We start from the raw sequence: 15,339 nt of genomic DNA on the forward strand, positions 1-15,339 counted from the left end.
AGTCACAACAGTTAGCCAACAGAGCCATCATCTATTTAATCACTGAGAGTTTCCCACAAAGGCACACTTCACTCCTAGAGAAATGTGTGTTGCTGCTCCTGGTACTGACGACAACCAGTAGCTTTGAGTACAATGCATTAAAATACTGACAATACCTGTGTTCATGTCCCGGTTTATTGGGTATTTTCTGAGGATAGTAAAACATGGTACAGATGGTCTCTTCTTGACTTTTGGTTGCCTCGTGTTGATTTTGTGCCTGTGATGCTGCGTGGCTTGTGGTCTGATGCAAAGCTGAACTCCAGTTCATGTTTGGTATCTTTGCTGGAGCTTTCACTAAGTCTTCTTCTCCACTCCCACTGCTGTCACTGTAACTGTCTCTCCTGCATGAGGACACACATTGTTTCTTGCCTTTGTCAGACATTTCATTTTCATCTGAGCTGCTGCCTTGCCCTGCACAGGCAGGTGGAGAAGGGTCTTTACTGTTGTTTGGAAGTACTTGTGCTGGAGAATGCAGTGGGGTCTGTAATGGACATGTTAAAAGAGATCAGAATGTGACAACTTATACTAACTTTAGGTTTTTATGAGTATTTTCTGAGGTCTTTAAATATGCTTTGAATAACTGCATAAAACTGTATAATAATCCTACAGATGGCTATTACATTAATTTATTTCAGAATTCTCCTAGTATAAAGCTTTACACTATTAATAGAACTCTAGAACTTCTTTGTATGTAGAATTTCACTTGAGTTTCTCATTATTTCCTTATAATTTTCTATATAATAGAAATAGAATTTTCTATAATCAGCACATACGATGTTTTTAAAGACCATGTTAAATATTTCCAGATTGCTTTCCAGAAAGATTGTATCAATATATTTACTCATCAAGAGAGTTCTACCAGTTCCCAACCGGTGACCCTAATCAATGTCGTCTCTTAAAATGCTATTTATAATGGATCTGACAGAAATGTTACTTTCCTATTTATATCCTTCTAACACACCCCCTCTGTCTGATCTAAGGGTTAAAGCTTCTGGGGCCACACACCACCGCCTTTCATATCCAGGACTCACATTCACTGGGAATGGAACATGATTTTAAGTAGACAGGACAAAAGCTGTCTTTCTTCATTTGCATGATTATTCATCTATGTATGGATTCTTACCTAGCAGTATGCAATTTATAATTAACCATCAAAATAGGTTTTGGATCCCTTAGCTATTCCTTGACATAAGGAAGGGAAATGACTCTATGCTTACATAGAGTAAGCATACTGTAATGCTTACTCTATGATTTCAGTATTAAAAATAAAGGCAAAAATATCTTAAATAATTCTCATTTTTATCTGCTTAGAAAGAGGATTATGTTTCCAATTTTGGTTCAATGAAGAAATAAATACAAACATAAGGTTTTTATAACCATTATTTTATGTCTGTTTCTATTAGGCTTGGGAAACAAATTTCTAAAATCCCAGAATCCTGGAATTCTAGGACTGGAAGGGAGAGAAGGTGAATTAGATTACTTTATATAATAAATACAGAGTGGACCCAGAGGTCAAGTGATGCACACAAGATAATACTTTAGCTGAAGTAACTAGGATAAAACCCAGGAGATCAGACAAGGATGAAATCACTATAGCTGAATTAATCACTTCATTGATATTCTATAAAAATATAAATTACTTTTCACAGGTCTCACCAAAAGAGCAGGGTCGATTTCTGGTAGCACACCAGGAGGAGGTCTACAGAGAAGCAAGGATACTTCTGGAGATGTTCCTCGGAGAGCGGATATAACTTCCTGGGGTGGGGGGGGCATGAATGACAAATGAAGCCACAGTTAAACCACCATAACCAAATCATTCTGAAAGGCCCACCTCTCCCACTATTTAAATGATACACTTCACATGCTGGGGGCTCACCTGCTGAGACAGTCCTTTCAAAGAGGCTCCATTCACTTTCAAGATAACATCTCCCACATCAATTTTTCCACTTTCTGCTGCTGGCTGTCCAGGAAAGAGCTTTTTAACCCTTACGATGCTGGTATTCATTTGCTCAGGTATAACATTATCTTCTCGAGAAAAACTGAACCCTAGGCCTGAGCTATTTTTAAACAATTTTACCTCAAATGTGTTCTCTGCAAAGAAAAAAACAACATACATACATACATACATCTATATAAACTTAGATATTCTTAACATGCTATGTATACATATGAACATAAAAATGTCATATACTTTTGGACACATTTTTAAAAGCCGATTTTCCTACCATAACTGACAGTTTTATATACTTATTGCACTCTTATTCTGTAATCAAATCCTATTTCATACTTTCTTATCAATGAGAAACTAAACTAAATAAACTAAACTGCATGACTAACTGCTTGAACAGAAAAGAGGATTTTGAAATCAGGGATTTTGAAAAGAAGGTTCTGAAATGAAATTATGCTTTAATCCCACGTGTTTTAAAAGACTGTAGAATGACACAAAAAGAAGAAAAATAATACAGGAGAGGAGAAGAATAAGAGAATTTCAGGTATACGACGAGAGAGAAATGGAAAGAGCAAAACCAATGTTAGAGAAGGGCATGGAAAAGATGGCATCCTCATGTTCTGGTACAGTGTAAGATAATCCAGTAAACTGCAATAACATTATGATAAAATTTTCAACAAAAAAATTGAAAACAATAATTAGAAGATAATTTTTTAAAAGATATTTAAAGAAAGAATGTTAGAAGGAATAAAGAATATAGGGCAGTGAGATCAAGAGGGTATACTAATTTTACTTTTATAATCATGAAAAATATAGGCTGGATTGTTTTTTCATCCTTATTTTGGGGACTAATTCAGTGTTACTGACATTTGTGTAATGAAATAAGGATTTGAAAATAAAAGATAAACAATGACTATATACCACCACTATTATCTATAAAGTAAATGGTATTTATGCCCCTGAAAAGCAAGATAAATGGAATCTGAGAATAAAGGACAGTTCTGTATTATGAATGTATTTGACCTTAGGAAAAACTCACTACTATATCACTCTTAATTTTCTTATTTTATTACCAATTAGTGGTATGTCCAAGAGCTGTCAAAGTTTCTAAGCAAGACTAGTATCTGGGATCTACTAGGTTAATTTCAGCTCAGGATTGGGGTTAGCTTGACAAGTCCATAAAGTTAAATGGAACTATAGAAAATGTAAGCATCAAGGTTTCAATGTTTGAAGCTATTTGCAGCAATTGTTTATATATTTTCATATTTTTCCCTTATAAATATCATTTTGAATTTTATAGCTATTTTAGGTATTATATGATAACATGTTTCATGCATGACTTCATTAGTCTTTCAGACTCTAAAAGCTGCAAAAATGTCTTAAAAATTCAGTGTAGTGCTGCATCAGATTATATACACTTGATAAGAGTAATTAGAGGTATGAACTGTGATCCAACATGCAAAACTCAAAGTTTGAGTAAGCCAGGAATAAGTGAAAGCTGAGACTGCAGTGTGCAAAGGTCTGACCTTCAGTAACAAAGCTGTAGTCTTTGACAGAAGTCATTTTCTTCATCATTTTTTCAGCGACTTGACCTTGGCCATCTGATTCTGGAAGAGTGCACTGTGGGGTTACAGGGACATGTTCTTTGGATGCTGGAGACTGTCCCTTTTCCAACAACAGATGGACCAACTGGACAAATGAAAAAGCACTTTATTAACTAAAAATAATTATAAGAAAGTACATAAATTTTCAGGACTCTGTATAATTGATAGTATAAAATCATTTTAAGTAAATACCTGGTCTACCAAAATAGAGGCAGAAAAAAACCAAGGTACAAAAGCAAGGGATTGAAAACTTCAAAATCAAGTTTTTACTATTTTCTGTATAAAAAGAAAAATGATTAAAAGAAAAAGTTCTATTATAAAAATAACAAACATATTATAGAAAACTTAGGTATTAGAATAAAATCACCACTGTAGTATAATATGTAGACTATTATAAATAATGTGGTAATCTCCCTGACTCATACTGTAATTGAGCAAAAATAAATTTAGCCTTTGGGATAAAGAATGATGAGAATTAAAATCACTAGATATTTGTAGATGCTGATGAAAAAAAATGTAATCTCCATCATTCTTCCTGTCAGATCTCTGGTAATATTAAGGCTAAATATGACACAAAAAGTCAGTTTCCTACATATAAAACAATAACAATAAAAAACAAAATCTTGTCATAGTATTTCTTAATTTGGAAGAAAAAAATACTATGATATGTGTATAAATCAGGCTTGGTTTCTTGACTAACAGATTTGGAGATCTCACACGTTATGTTTTTCCAAGGTATCTTAAAAATTTGGTATACTGATCTATTACCTGTCCTGTATTTCTCAGTGTTTCCACAGCTTGCTTATGTGTAGCTCCTTCCAGGCTAACTCCATTGACAGCTAGGACACGGTCACCTATAAATCAGGCAGTCAGTTTGAAAGAAGCAAATCATAAAATACAATCATGTTCTTTGATACCCTATGATCATTTTGTATTAATTAATTTGCTGAGGAGAGACTCAGGCAAATTCTGGTTAACATTATGTCACAGTTTCTTAATATATATTTAATTTCATTCCCAATTCTATGGCTAATCTTAGGTACATTTTATTTTATATTTTTGTAAAACTCTTTATTTTAATTACTAATTTTTAACATATTTTATTGATTATTCTTTGTCCCAATTTTTCCTCCTTTGACCCCTTCCACCCGGTACCCCTAGTCCTTCCATCAACTCCCCTTCTTAGTTCATGTCCGTGGGTCATACATATAAGTTCTTTGGCTACTCTATTACCTATACTGTTCTTAACCTCCCCCTACCTATTCTGTACCTACCAATTTGTACTTCTTAATCCTACACCTTTTTCCCCATTCTCCCCCTACCCCTTTCCAACTGATAACCCTCCAAATCATCTCCATATCTAAGATTTTGTTTTTGTTCTGCTTGTTTGCTTAGTTTGTCTTTTAGATTCAGTTAATTTATTATCATTTTAATGTTCATAGTTTTGATCTTTTTCTTAAATATTTAAGTCCTGTTGACATTGCATATAGTATGGGCTTGGTGATGATGAACTTCTTTAGCTTTACCTTGTCTGGGAAGCACTTTACCTGCCCTTCAATTCTAAATGATAGCTTTGCTGGATAGAGTGATCTAGGTTGTAGGTCCTTGCTTATCACTTTGAATAATTCTTGCCAGTCCTTTCTGGTCTGCAAAGTTTCTTTTGAGAAATCAATTGAGAGTCTTATGGGAACTCCGTTGTTGGTAACTCTCTGCTTTTCTCTTGCTGCTTTTCAGATTCCTTCTTTATTTTTAACCTCTGGCATTTTAATTATGATGTGTCTTGCTGTGGTCCTCTTTGGGTCCAACTTGTTTGGGACTCTGTGTTTCCTGGACTTGTATGTCTATTTCCTTCACCAAATTAGGGAAGTTTTCTTTCATTATTTTTTTCAAACATGTTTTCAATTTCTTGCTCTTCCTCTTCTCCTTCCCGCACCCCTATGATTCCAATGTTGGTGTGTTTGAAGTTGTCTCACAGGCTCTTAGCCTATCCTTGTTTTTTTGGATTCTTCTTTCTGTTCTCATTGAATAGTTTTTTTCCCTTCTGTTCCAAATCATTGACTTGATTCTTGGCTTTATCCATTCCACTGTTGGTTCCCTGCACATTTTTATTTCACTTAGTATAACCTTCACCTTTACCTGGGTCTTTTTTGTACTGTTGAAATACCTAATGAGTTCCTTGAGCATCCTAATAACAAGTGTTTTGAACTCTGCATCTGATAGATTGCTTATCTCCACTTAGTTTAATTCTTTTTCTGGAGACTTGTGTTGTTCATTCATTTGGGCCATATTTCTCTGTCTCCTCATTCTGGCAGCCTTCCTGTGTTTTTATGTATTAGGTAGAGCTGTTTTGACTTCCTGTCTTAGCAGTGCAGCCTATTGTACAAAAGCACTCAGGTAAGTTAGTTGGGGTGGAGCCTTAGGTAATCACCAAGGCGGACAACCTGTTTTGCCCCTCTGTGTATGTGTGGAGACTCAGAGAGGAGACAGTGCCACTGCCTGTCCTCTGGAGTTTTATCTGGGAGGAAGCTGTCTCCTGCCACTCACCCTGATACCCAGCACTACAATTTCTCCCCATATTGCCACTGGTGCCCTTCCAGCTGTTGTCCTGGTGCTAAAGTCCAAAGGTAGCGAGTCTGTGGAAGCTCTAAGTCTGTTGCAAGACCTTTAAGAGGAGACTTCCGAGAATCTTGCAGTTTCTTCCACAACCCCAACCCCCACTGGTTTTTACAGCCAGAAGTTATGGGGACTTATCTTCCTGACACTAGAACCCTGGGCTGGGTGGTCTGGTGTGGGGCTGGGATCCCTCACTCCTGAAGTATCCCTCCTGATTTTTTTTTTGTTTGTTATCCCTCCCAATTTTTATCTACCACATGTGGGTATGGGACTGGCTGTTCCACATCTCTGCCCCTCCTACCCATCTGGATGAATGTGGCTTTTTAATTCTTTGATTGTTGGACTTCCACAGAACTCTATTTTCTGATGATTCTGGGTGATATTTGTTTTGTAGTCTAGTTGCAATTTCTACTGTGGTTATGCAAGGAGGCAGGCTGTGTTTAAGCACACCTCCATCTTGACTGGAAGTCTAATCTTAGACACATTTTAGAACAACATATATATATTGTGAAATTGATTTAAATCATGGTAAAAGACAAACTGAACTACAAATGCAGAGCAATTGGAGGGAACTAACCTGGTTAGTTCTTACTAGAAATGTAGATGTCAGTGTTTTTCTAAGGGCACTATCCCACTCCCATTCTCTGGTAACTGGCATCTTAGAAAGTATAAAACATTGTCAAGATAGTTTCTGATACTAGAGAATGAGCTGCAAAAGTGGTTTTGGAATGACATCAAGTAGTGTTTTAATGCTGAAGTCTTCAAATAATTGTATATATCCTTATTTTATATTATGAATAATTTGAAGGCCTTTATTAACTTCCTCTTTCTTACTTACTTGAAGTGATAATCCTCTATATAATTCCCATACACACATAAATACTCTACCTTTGTGAATTCTACCATCCAACTCTGCTGCTCCCTTGGGAATAACAGCTTTCACATAAATGCCACCATGCCTGACACTGGTATTCACACCTCCCTAAGTGGAAAGAGACAAATAAAGCAACGTTTTGTAATACAAAAAGGTTCACACTCCATTTTTCAAATCTGAGAACTAGAAAGCACTCAATTTATCAGCGAAAGCAGCTGCAGCATGTTAGCACATGCAATTACTTCAAAACCCAGCAATATTTCTAGATAAGTTTTCCAAATGTTAAAGCAGTTACTTTTTAGGAAAACTCTTTATTCAGAAAATTACATTCCAGATCTTGACTATATAAAGAATTATTTTTCCTTTGTAAAGCTACACCATGCATTATGAGCACTCGGAAAGCACAATCCATGTATGTAAAATTAGTGTAAGAACTTAACAGAGAAAGTACCATATGGAATAATATACTTCTGATCATTTTAGCTAATCTGAAAGCAAATTTCATGAGTCAAAGAAAATTGTTTTTTCATTTTGAAAGATTTTAGTAGAGAAGTTTGCTTATAGTGCAGATAAGAGATAATGAGTAGATTCTCCATCTCAAGTGGATATACAGGTTTTATTTCTCTTCCCAAAAGGAAGATAATAAAATTCTAAAGAAGTTAAGGGCAAAAGGAAAAAGAGTTATACTATTTTTATAAGTGCTAGACAATTATACCTTCTTTTTGATATCAGTATACTAATAGTTCAATTTCTGCAATGTTTCTAGATTGCTTTTCATAACCAAAATCCTTCAAATATCATAAATGATACTGTTATCATTTAGGGTATAATATATTCACTAAAAAATTCTAAAGTAATTTTAGCAAGTAGTCTATGCTCATATTATAACTACCTTAAAATATATATATTCTTTGGGAAACTAATTTTAAAATACTAATCATGTTTAAAAATTAAGATATATTATGGAAAGGGCATGTTAGACTTCAATTTATGACAGAGGTCAAAACGTATTATTCCATGTTCGTGCAGAACCTATCAAATGTATACAAAACATACTTGTTAATTTTATATTTTCCAAGTCTTATGTCAGATTAAGCAAGTATGAAACCTGTTGGGGGGGTAGGTAGCATTTGTTTAATATCTTTTAACCGCAGTAAAAAGTGACTAGTACACTCAAGTTTTTAAAAAGGTTTTAAGATATGGTTCAATTTCTGATTTTGAAAGTATTTGACAAGTTTCCTTTTTGAAGCAAAATAATTGAATAATAAATTGGAATACAATAGGCTGCTGGAAATGGAGAAGAGAAAACATTTGAAAACCTTGTCAAACAGTACCGTGACACTTATTCCCAAGCTGTTATCATTTTTAGTCAGTTCAACCTCAAAGATATCTCCAGGTTTAGGAGGTGATGAAGGAAAAGTTTTAAAATTCATTTTGTTGGATGTATTCATTGAGGAGGAAGGTTCCTTAACAAAGAAAAAAAAAACAAAAGGATTTCTTGTTAGACTCAAAAGGAATTACTATGGGAAGATTCACTATGTATTTTTGGGAAAAGTTAAGAAAAAATAAGATACTGAGGGATAGAGTGGATTCAAAAATCAGGGTTGGAAGTGATCTCCTAGATCATAGAATCCAATGCCTTCACATTTCGTGGTTGAGGTAATCTGGGTCTAGAGATTAAAGGGCTTGCTTCCAGTCAAACAACTAGACACGGCAGAGGGAAGCCCAGGACCCAGGTCAGACCTGGCTTTTACATAATCTTTGTCCAAAGCTTTTTGGAAAGCATTCCCATTCCCTTCAAAAAATCAATATGTATTAAGCAGTAGCTCTTCACTTAGAAGATTTTAAGATGAGTAGACTCCATATTTACTTTGCTTATGTTTATAAATTCAATATAAACATAGGCACAATAGATGAGTCTCATTTATAAGGACATAACCCTCTTATGAAGAATGTTGGTTTTTAATTTTAAAAAAGGCTTAAAGTTCTATTCTGAATTTGCTTGTGAATGTGAGTTTAAATTTGTATCATTTCTAGGAAATGAGCAATTTTTCTATGTTGTTGCTCTTATTGCCAAACATCAGAACTTCACAAGAATTTAGGTTATCTATAATAAAGTCAACTGGCCATTTCATGAACTATTTAGGAGCAATAATTTTCAGATATTAAATTCTCTTATAACAGAAAGTGTACAAGAGATAAACAACTTGTAGAAAACAATCATAATCTGATTATTAAATTCCTTTGTATTATCAGGTAACAAGTTCCCAGAATAATAGCCATTTTAGAGTTAGTATTCAAAGCTGCTAGTTTCTCTGAAAGTTAGCATCAAATGCAATAGCAGTTAGTAGCATAATACACAAATCATTCCTCTTTTCCAGAATAATGTAAGTAGTTCATAGTAGATTGTCCTGCTCTGTAATATATTTGCTGTTGTTTATTAAATTAAAAAAAAAAGATTGAAATTAAACTATGCCTTTTTTGGTGTTTGATGATCCTGACTGCTGGAGTAAGTGGCTTCATCCATGTCTGAATCTCCACGATCAGAGTAATCTGTTGCATCAGAAATGCCTGGTTTTTTAGCTTTGCTTTGGTTACTGTCAGTAGAAGTCCTCTTCTTCTCAGGGCCTTTGGATACCACAGAAGGAGAATGGCTGCCATGCTGGGATTCTTGCCAGGTTCGTTCACCTACATGGCTGGCGAAGAAACCATTGACCTGGCTCTGAGACAAGCTGGCACTCTCAGTCCTAGAATCTTGAGAACTCAGGCTTCCTTCCCTCAGCCCCCCAGACAGCCCAAAAGAGCTCTCTGAGATGTGCCTCAAGGCACCACGTGACCAGCGGTGATCCTCAGAAGACTCTATAGCACTGTCTTGCATGTAGGATGCTTTCTTCATGTAATTTTTCATGCCATTGGCAATGTGCACAGGAGTAGAAGGCACTAAAAGTCAAAATCCATCAATGAAAACAACAGGTTAGTGACACACATGTCTGTGCTTACACACATGCACAATGTTCCCTGAGGACTGGTGGGCGGATTTTAGACAGGATATCACATACACCACACCTGACCTGGGCCTGGACTCATGACAAGAACCCAGCAAGTGTAGTAAATGCTCTGTTTCTTTGCTCCTCCTTCTGGTCATTCTTTAGGCAACCTCTATTGAAATGTGTACCCCCTTCACCTTAACTCCCCATTTCTACCTATTTCAAGTGAGTCTCCTCTGTGAAGGCTTTATTGATTTCCTAACTAATCTGGGTCTCCAAAATTTCTTGTTTTGTATGTTTAATGGTTATTTATATATTTATTGTATATTGCCATACCAGGCTGCATTTTTTTGGACTCCAAATTATTATCAAGAAAGGTAACTTCAAATATCTTATATACAGTTCTTATCAAAAGCCACTTAAGAAGGCTTTCCTAAGTAAGACACAAACCACACAGGACATTTGCAAAAGAATTACAGGCGCAAATTTATAAGAAACTAAAAGTTTTATGTAGCAATTAAAGTCAAGGACAACTGAAGAGTAATGAGCAGCAAGAGAGAAAATACTTGGAACAAAACAAAAAATAATCAAAGACTTAATATCTTTAATATACAAAGAATTTCTAAGTCAATGAGAAAAGTTTAGAACTCCTATGGAACAAGAGTATTAGGAGTAAAATCCTCATAACTAATAAATATATGAAAAGACATTCTCATTGTTCGTCAGGGATATGCAGTTTAATGCACTTTTCTACCTATTTGCCTGACAAAAATGAGAATGGTAAGTTCTCATACCACTGATGGTGTGAAGAACACTGTCACTATCTAGTTGGTTGACAATAAACTACTAAAACTTGGGCAAACTGGTAGCATTTGTCAAAAATTTAACTGTGCATACTCAATCTACTTCTAGGTATCTAACCTAGAAATACATAGATTTTTCAATGGTATGTAAACAAGTGTATTTGTTGCAGAGACATATGTATTACAATTCTAGCTAACCTGGATATACAAAAGAGAAAATTATATCAATTTTGGTATTCCCAGAAACAAAATGTAATGCCATATCAAAAAGGTATATATATTCATGGATGTCCAGAATATATTAACAAGTTACAGACTGATATTCAGAGTATAAAAATAATTGCAGTTTAGTTTAAAAAGTGTATATATGGATGTATGTATATGTACTATTTTTTAAAAAAACTGTAATACATAACAAATAGTTTCCCTAGGAAACAGGGCAGATATTTATTTATTTATTTATTTATTTATTTATTTTCGGGTTGCAAAATGTTTATTTTTAATTGTTATATATTTTGTGATTTATTTTATTTTTTTATTGTTGTTCAAGTACAGTTTTCCGCCTTTTTCCCCCACCCCTCCCTACCACCCCTTCCCACCACCCCAGCCCTCCCTGCCTCCCTCCCCCATTTCCACTCCCCACTGTTGTTGTCCATATATCCTTTATAATTGTTTGTAATGGAGACTTTTAGTTTTTACGGCATAGGTTTCTGTATAAATTGGCTTCACTGAAATAAACTAGGGCATATTCTATAACTTAAAAAAATGGAAAACAGAAAGAAAAAATAAAGACCTCTGCTAATTGATAACTGAGAGTGACAGCCTGAGGTAGATACTGGTAATGGTCTATGTTCTTGGAGTTTTATCTGTTTTCAAGTTACACTACAGTATAGCTACACACTGAGAAAAGATTAATATGACCTTCTGAAGGAACAATCCCACAGAGCTATACTTTAACATTATGCTTTTAACTTTATTGAGAATAGACAGTAAAAGATAAAATAACCACATGAAAGTCTGCTAAGAAGAAAGCTTTATAGATTCCCTCCTATGTCCCTCTGTTAAGTGCTTGGACTTCCTCTTAACATCTGTCACAGTTAGAGTCGGTCAGCAGCTGTGTCCCCTAGTAAAGTGTCATGAGGGTAGAGGTTCTGTGTCTTTTATGTCATAGGCACTAGTAAATATTTGCTGAATAAATGAATAGATTTTCTATAGAACATCTATGAAAAACAAAATTCAGATGGAAGTCTTAGGACTTTATTCAGGGACAAAATGAGTTTCTTCTGAATTCATATTTCTTTGCCCAGAATAATGGTAAGTAATGGAACTCAACGTTCTACTTTTTTGGGTCTTGGTTGCTTAAAACTCAGAAATATGCTACATTTTCTTCCTTTGCCAAAGACCGAGACTACAATCAGGTTACAAGGCTCTTTGGGGCAGTGGTGGTACTTTTTTACCTGTTGTGTTTGTTCACAGTAAACAAGTGTTGAAAATATTATTTACATACATACATATTATATATATACACACATGTATACAATATTTAGTGAATAAAAGATGAAAACAGTCGTTTGCATCTAAACTTGATTTTTAGCTAATGTATTTCTAATTATTTTACGTTTCCCAGTATCTTTGGAATCAAAGTAATTTACATGTACCTAGCACATTAATGTTTTTGAAAAATACTGTTAATAATGACAGCTGAATCTCACATTTAAGTGCTTAATATGTACAATGTGCTAAGTCTTCACATGCATTATCTTAATTTTCACAATCTACAAGATAAGCACTTTTATATTCACCATTTGATATATGAGCACAGTGAGGCTTAGCAAGTTCAAGCGATTTACTCCAGGTACACAGTGCTAAGTGGTGGAGACTCCGTGGCCCTTCCCATTGCCCACTGCATCACACTGGACCGGACTACAAGTGCAGTGAATGCTTCTTTCACAAACAGTGCCCTGCACGTGATCCTCATAACAACTCGGATGCCAGGCAGACAAGGTGTCTCCTCTTTAAAGAAAAAAACAACTGTGGCTGAAGAGGACTTATGTCATACAGCTACTAAGTGACTCAGGCGTGGCTCAAACTTCAGTCATCTGATCTTCGTCAAGTGGTTTTTCTCCCATAACATGCCAATGGTAGGGACTGAGACAAAATGATATGGTCTTGTTTTGAAATTGCTTGTATGTTACTCTCCTTTCCTTTTTATAATCTGGTTCAGAACAGGCTTTCATAGACGTCATGTTTTTATGTGTTGTGTTTTGTATTACATAGGCAATGATAAAGAATTTCATTTCTGATTTGGTCTAAGTGATGGAAAACAAGTCGTCAGGAGAATCTGTTCAATACTTAAGTGCCATCAATTTTGCATAGCAAATCCATTTTTATTCAGAAACAGCTGACCCTTGAACAACACAGGTTTGAACTGCATGGTTCCACTTATACACAATTTTTTTCAATAAATACCTACACTATTTTTGACCTGTGGTTGGGTATCTGCAGATGTGGAGGGCCAACTGTATGCATTGATCTATGCCATGTTATAAAGGGGACTTGAGCATCTCTGGATTTTGGTACCCATGGGGGCTCTGGAACCAATCCTGTAAGTGGAGAAAACTTAAGTTTTGGGAAAGTCAAAAGGTAGACAAGGATTTTAAACTATGTGGGTGGTTGGTGCTCCTAACCCCCGGTTTGCTCAAGGGTCAACTGTATTACTAAAGAGGAATGAGACAGAAAATCATAGAAGTAATAAATCAAAAAGCTATAGTGACCCATAAAATTAAAACAATCAGCCCTATACATCTAAAATTTCCAGAAAGGAAATGAGTTTAAATCCAATTTATTGGACCAAAGTATTGAGGTTCTTATGAAAATGAAACAGAACACAGTTAAGCAACGTTTGTATTACCTTTAGATATCTTTTCTTTTGGCTGAGAGATAACAAGTGTCACATCTTCAGGTGCATTCTGCAAAATTTCAATTGCAGCGTGGTGGCTGACCCCCTCTAAGCTCACACTATTTACAGATATCAAACGGTCTCCTGTAAAAATAGACAATCCAGTATTTTCAATGACAAAGAAAAACTCATTCTAAATATTAGAAATGTCACTCCTCCCATTATTTTTGTTTTGTCCAAGTTCCACTTTTGACATCTGTGCAAATTCGTGCCAAACAGTAAAGCACTCAGGAAATCACCAAAATGTAAAGTACCTGGCTTTAAGCATCCATCCAAGTCAGCTGGTCCTCCAGGAGTAACTGAACTAATAAATACACCGAGATCCAGTCTTCCCATCTTCTCCCCACCAATAATTTGAAATCCTGTGAAATAGCACATTTTAAAAAGATCTTGATTATACTGGTGTTTTCAGTGACTAACAATTAGCCTGTTTGACACATAGAAGTGTGGAGACTGTCATAGCAAATGTGATTAATAGTTAACACATGCGAGATGGGACCGTTAAATCTGGTGAAAGTATTGCTTGTAAGCATTTCAGCTTTGGTATTTCCTGACTGGGCATGTGGGGTGAGGTGCTGTGAGTGGGCAGCCAGTGTCCTGATCAGAAGTAGGTTGTGTCTCGATGCCAATGCTATGCTATGGGCTTTAAGAATCTCACAGTGACTTACCTAAGCCATACTTTGCGTCTTTTTTCAGGTTCACCAACGTGATCTCCCTTTCTGGTGAAGATGCTATGCTCCATCTTTTGTGTAGGCCATCTATTGAAAATGTATTAATTTTAAGAGAAAATAAACACAACATGCTCAGGTATTAAGACTGTCTGCTTGTTCCAATTTAAATATTAACAACACTCATTAACAGATTGCTCATTCACTATAAATTTATATTTTAAATAATATGCCACCATCTTATGTTTTGATAGTGATTCACAGTTTACAAAATGACTATGTTATCACATTTATTCCTTACACACGATTTTCTGTATATAGATACATTTGTTAGAAATTAGTAAATAAATCTCAAGAGGTTAAATAATTTGAATGGCTTTAACTCAGCTAGTACTCGCAAGAGCCGAATCTTAAAGCAAGGTTTTCCGACTCCATAAGTGTCTTTCTGTTGCATCACCATTGACTTCCTGAATTTGACAATGCTCAATACATTCAGAATTTCCTATTAATAAGTAGTTGACATTTTTATTTATAATAACTGAAATATTCATGGTAAGTTCTAGAGTTAAATAGCAATGAAAAATGATTTATTTCTAGAAATTTCAATAATGACTCTTCTAGCACATTTACATTCTCAAAGGACTTTATTTCTTATTTTACTTGTGGAACAATCTCATGAAGTAGGTAAAGAGATCTTTAATCAATGTCTTGTGCATGAGGAATGATAGTTCATGATTTGTTCAACATTATAACTAGTATCGCTACCTTGCAAAATGTCGCCTGTACTTGATAAATGCTAAACACTACAGTTAACTTTTCATTTCCACTTGGTTTAAGTAGGTTA

The 15,339-nt window shown here is 35.2% G+C and overlaps 1 protein-coding gene across 10 annotated transcripts in view; it reads right to left on the bottom strand.

The window, feature by feature from the left end:
• Positions 1 to 15,339, bottom strand: part of PTPN13 (protein tyrosine phosphatase non-receptor type 13) — a 204,391-nt gene that overhangs the window by 43,251 nt on the left and 145,801 nt on the right. For 6 of the 10 annotated variants that reach the window (XM_036026875.1, XM_036026903.1, XM_028505528.2 and 3 more), the window contains 11 exons: positions 14,496 to 14,585; positions 14,082 to 14,189; positions 13,780 to 13,911; positions 9,555 to 10,018; positions 8,398 to 8,544; positions 7,093 to 7,186; positions 4,360 to 4,445; positions 3,514 to 3,676; positions 1,916 to 2,130; positions 1,696 to 1,794; positions 156 to 520 (listed from right to left, as the gene is read on the bottom strand). In XM_036026875.1, coding sequence (XP_035882768.1) covers positions 156 to 520; positions 1,696 to 1,794; positions 1,916 to 2,130; positions 3,514 to 3,676; positions 4,360 to 4,445; positions 7,093 to 7,186; positions 8,398 to 8,544; positions 9,555 to 10,018; positions 13,780 to 13,911; positions 14,082 to 14,189; positions 14,496 to 14,585 — 1,963 coding nt within the window. The remainder of the gene's footprint in view (positions 1 to 155; positions 521 to 1,695; positions 1,795 to 1,915; positions 2,131 to 3,513; positions 3,677 to 4,359; positions 4,446 to 7,092; positions 7,187 to 8,397; positions 8,545 to 9,554; positions 10,019 to 13,779; positions 13,912 to 14,081; positions 14,190 to 14,495; positions 14,586 to 15,339) is intronic. The other 4 variants (XM_028505529.2, XM_036026879.1, XM_028505531.2 and 1 more) reach the window with 2 other exon arrangements.

This window comes from Phyllostomus discolor, chromosome 1 (assembly GCF_004126475.2).
Source record: "Phyllostomus discolor isolate MPI-MPIP mPhyDis1 chromosome 1, mPhyDis1.pri.v3, whole genome shotgun sequence".
NCBI lineage: Eukaryota > Metazoa > Chordata > Mammalia > Chiroptera > Phyllostomidae > Phyllostomus > Phyllostomus discolor.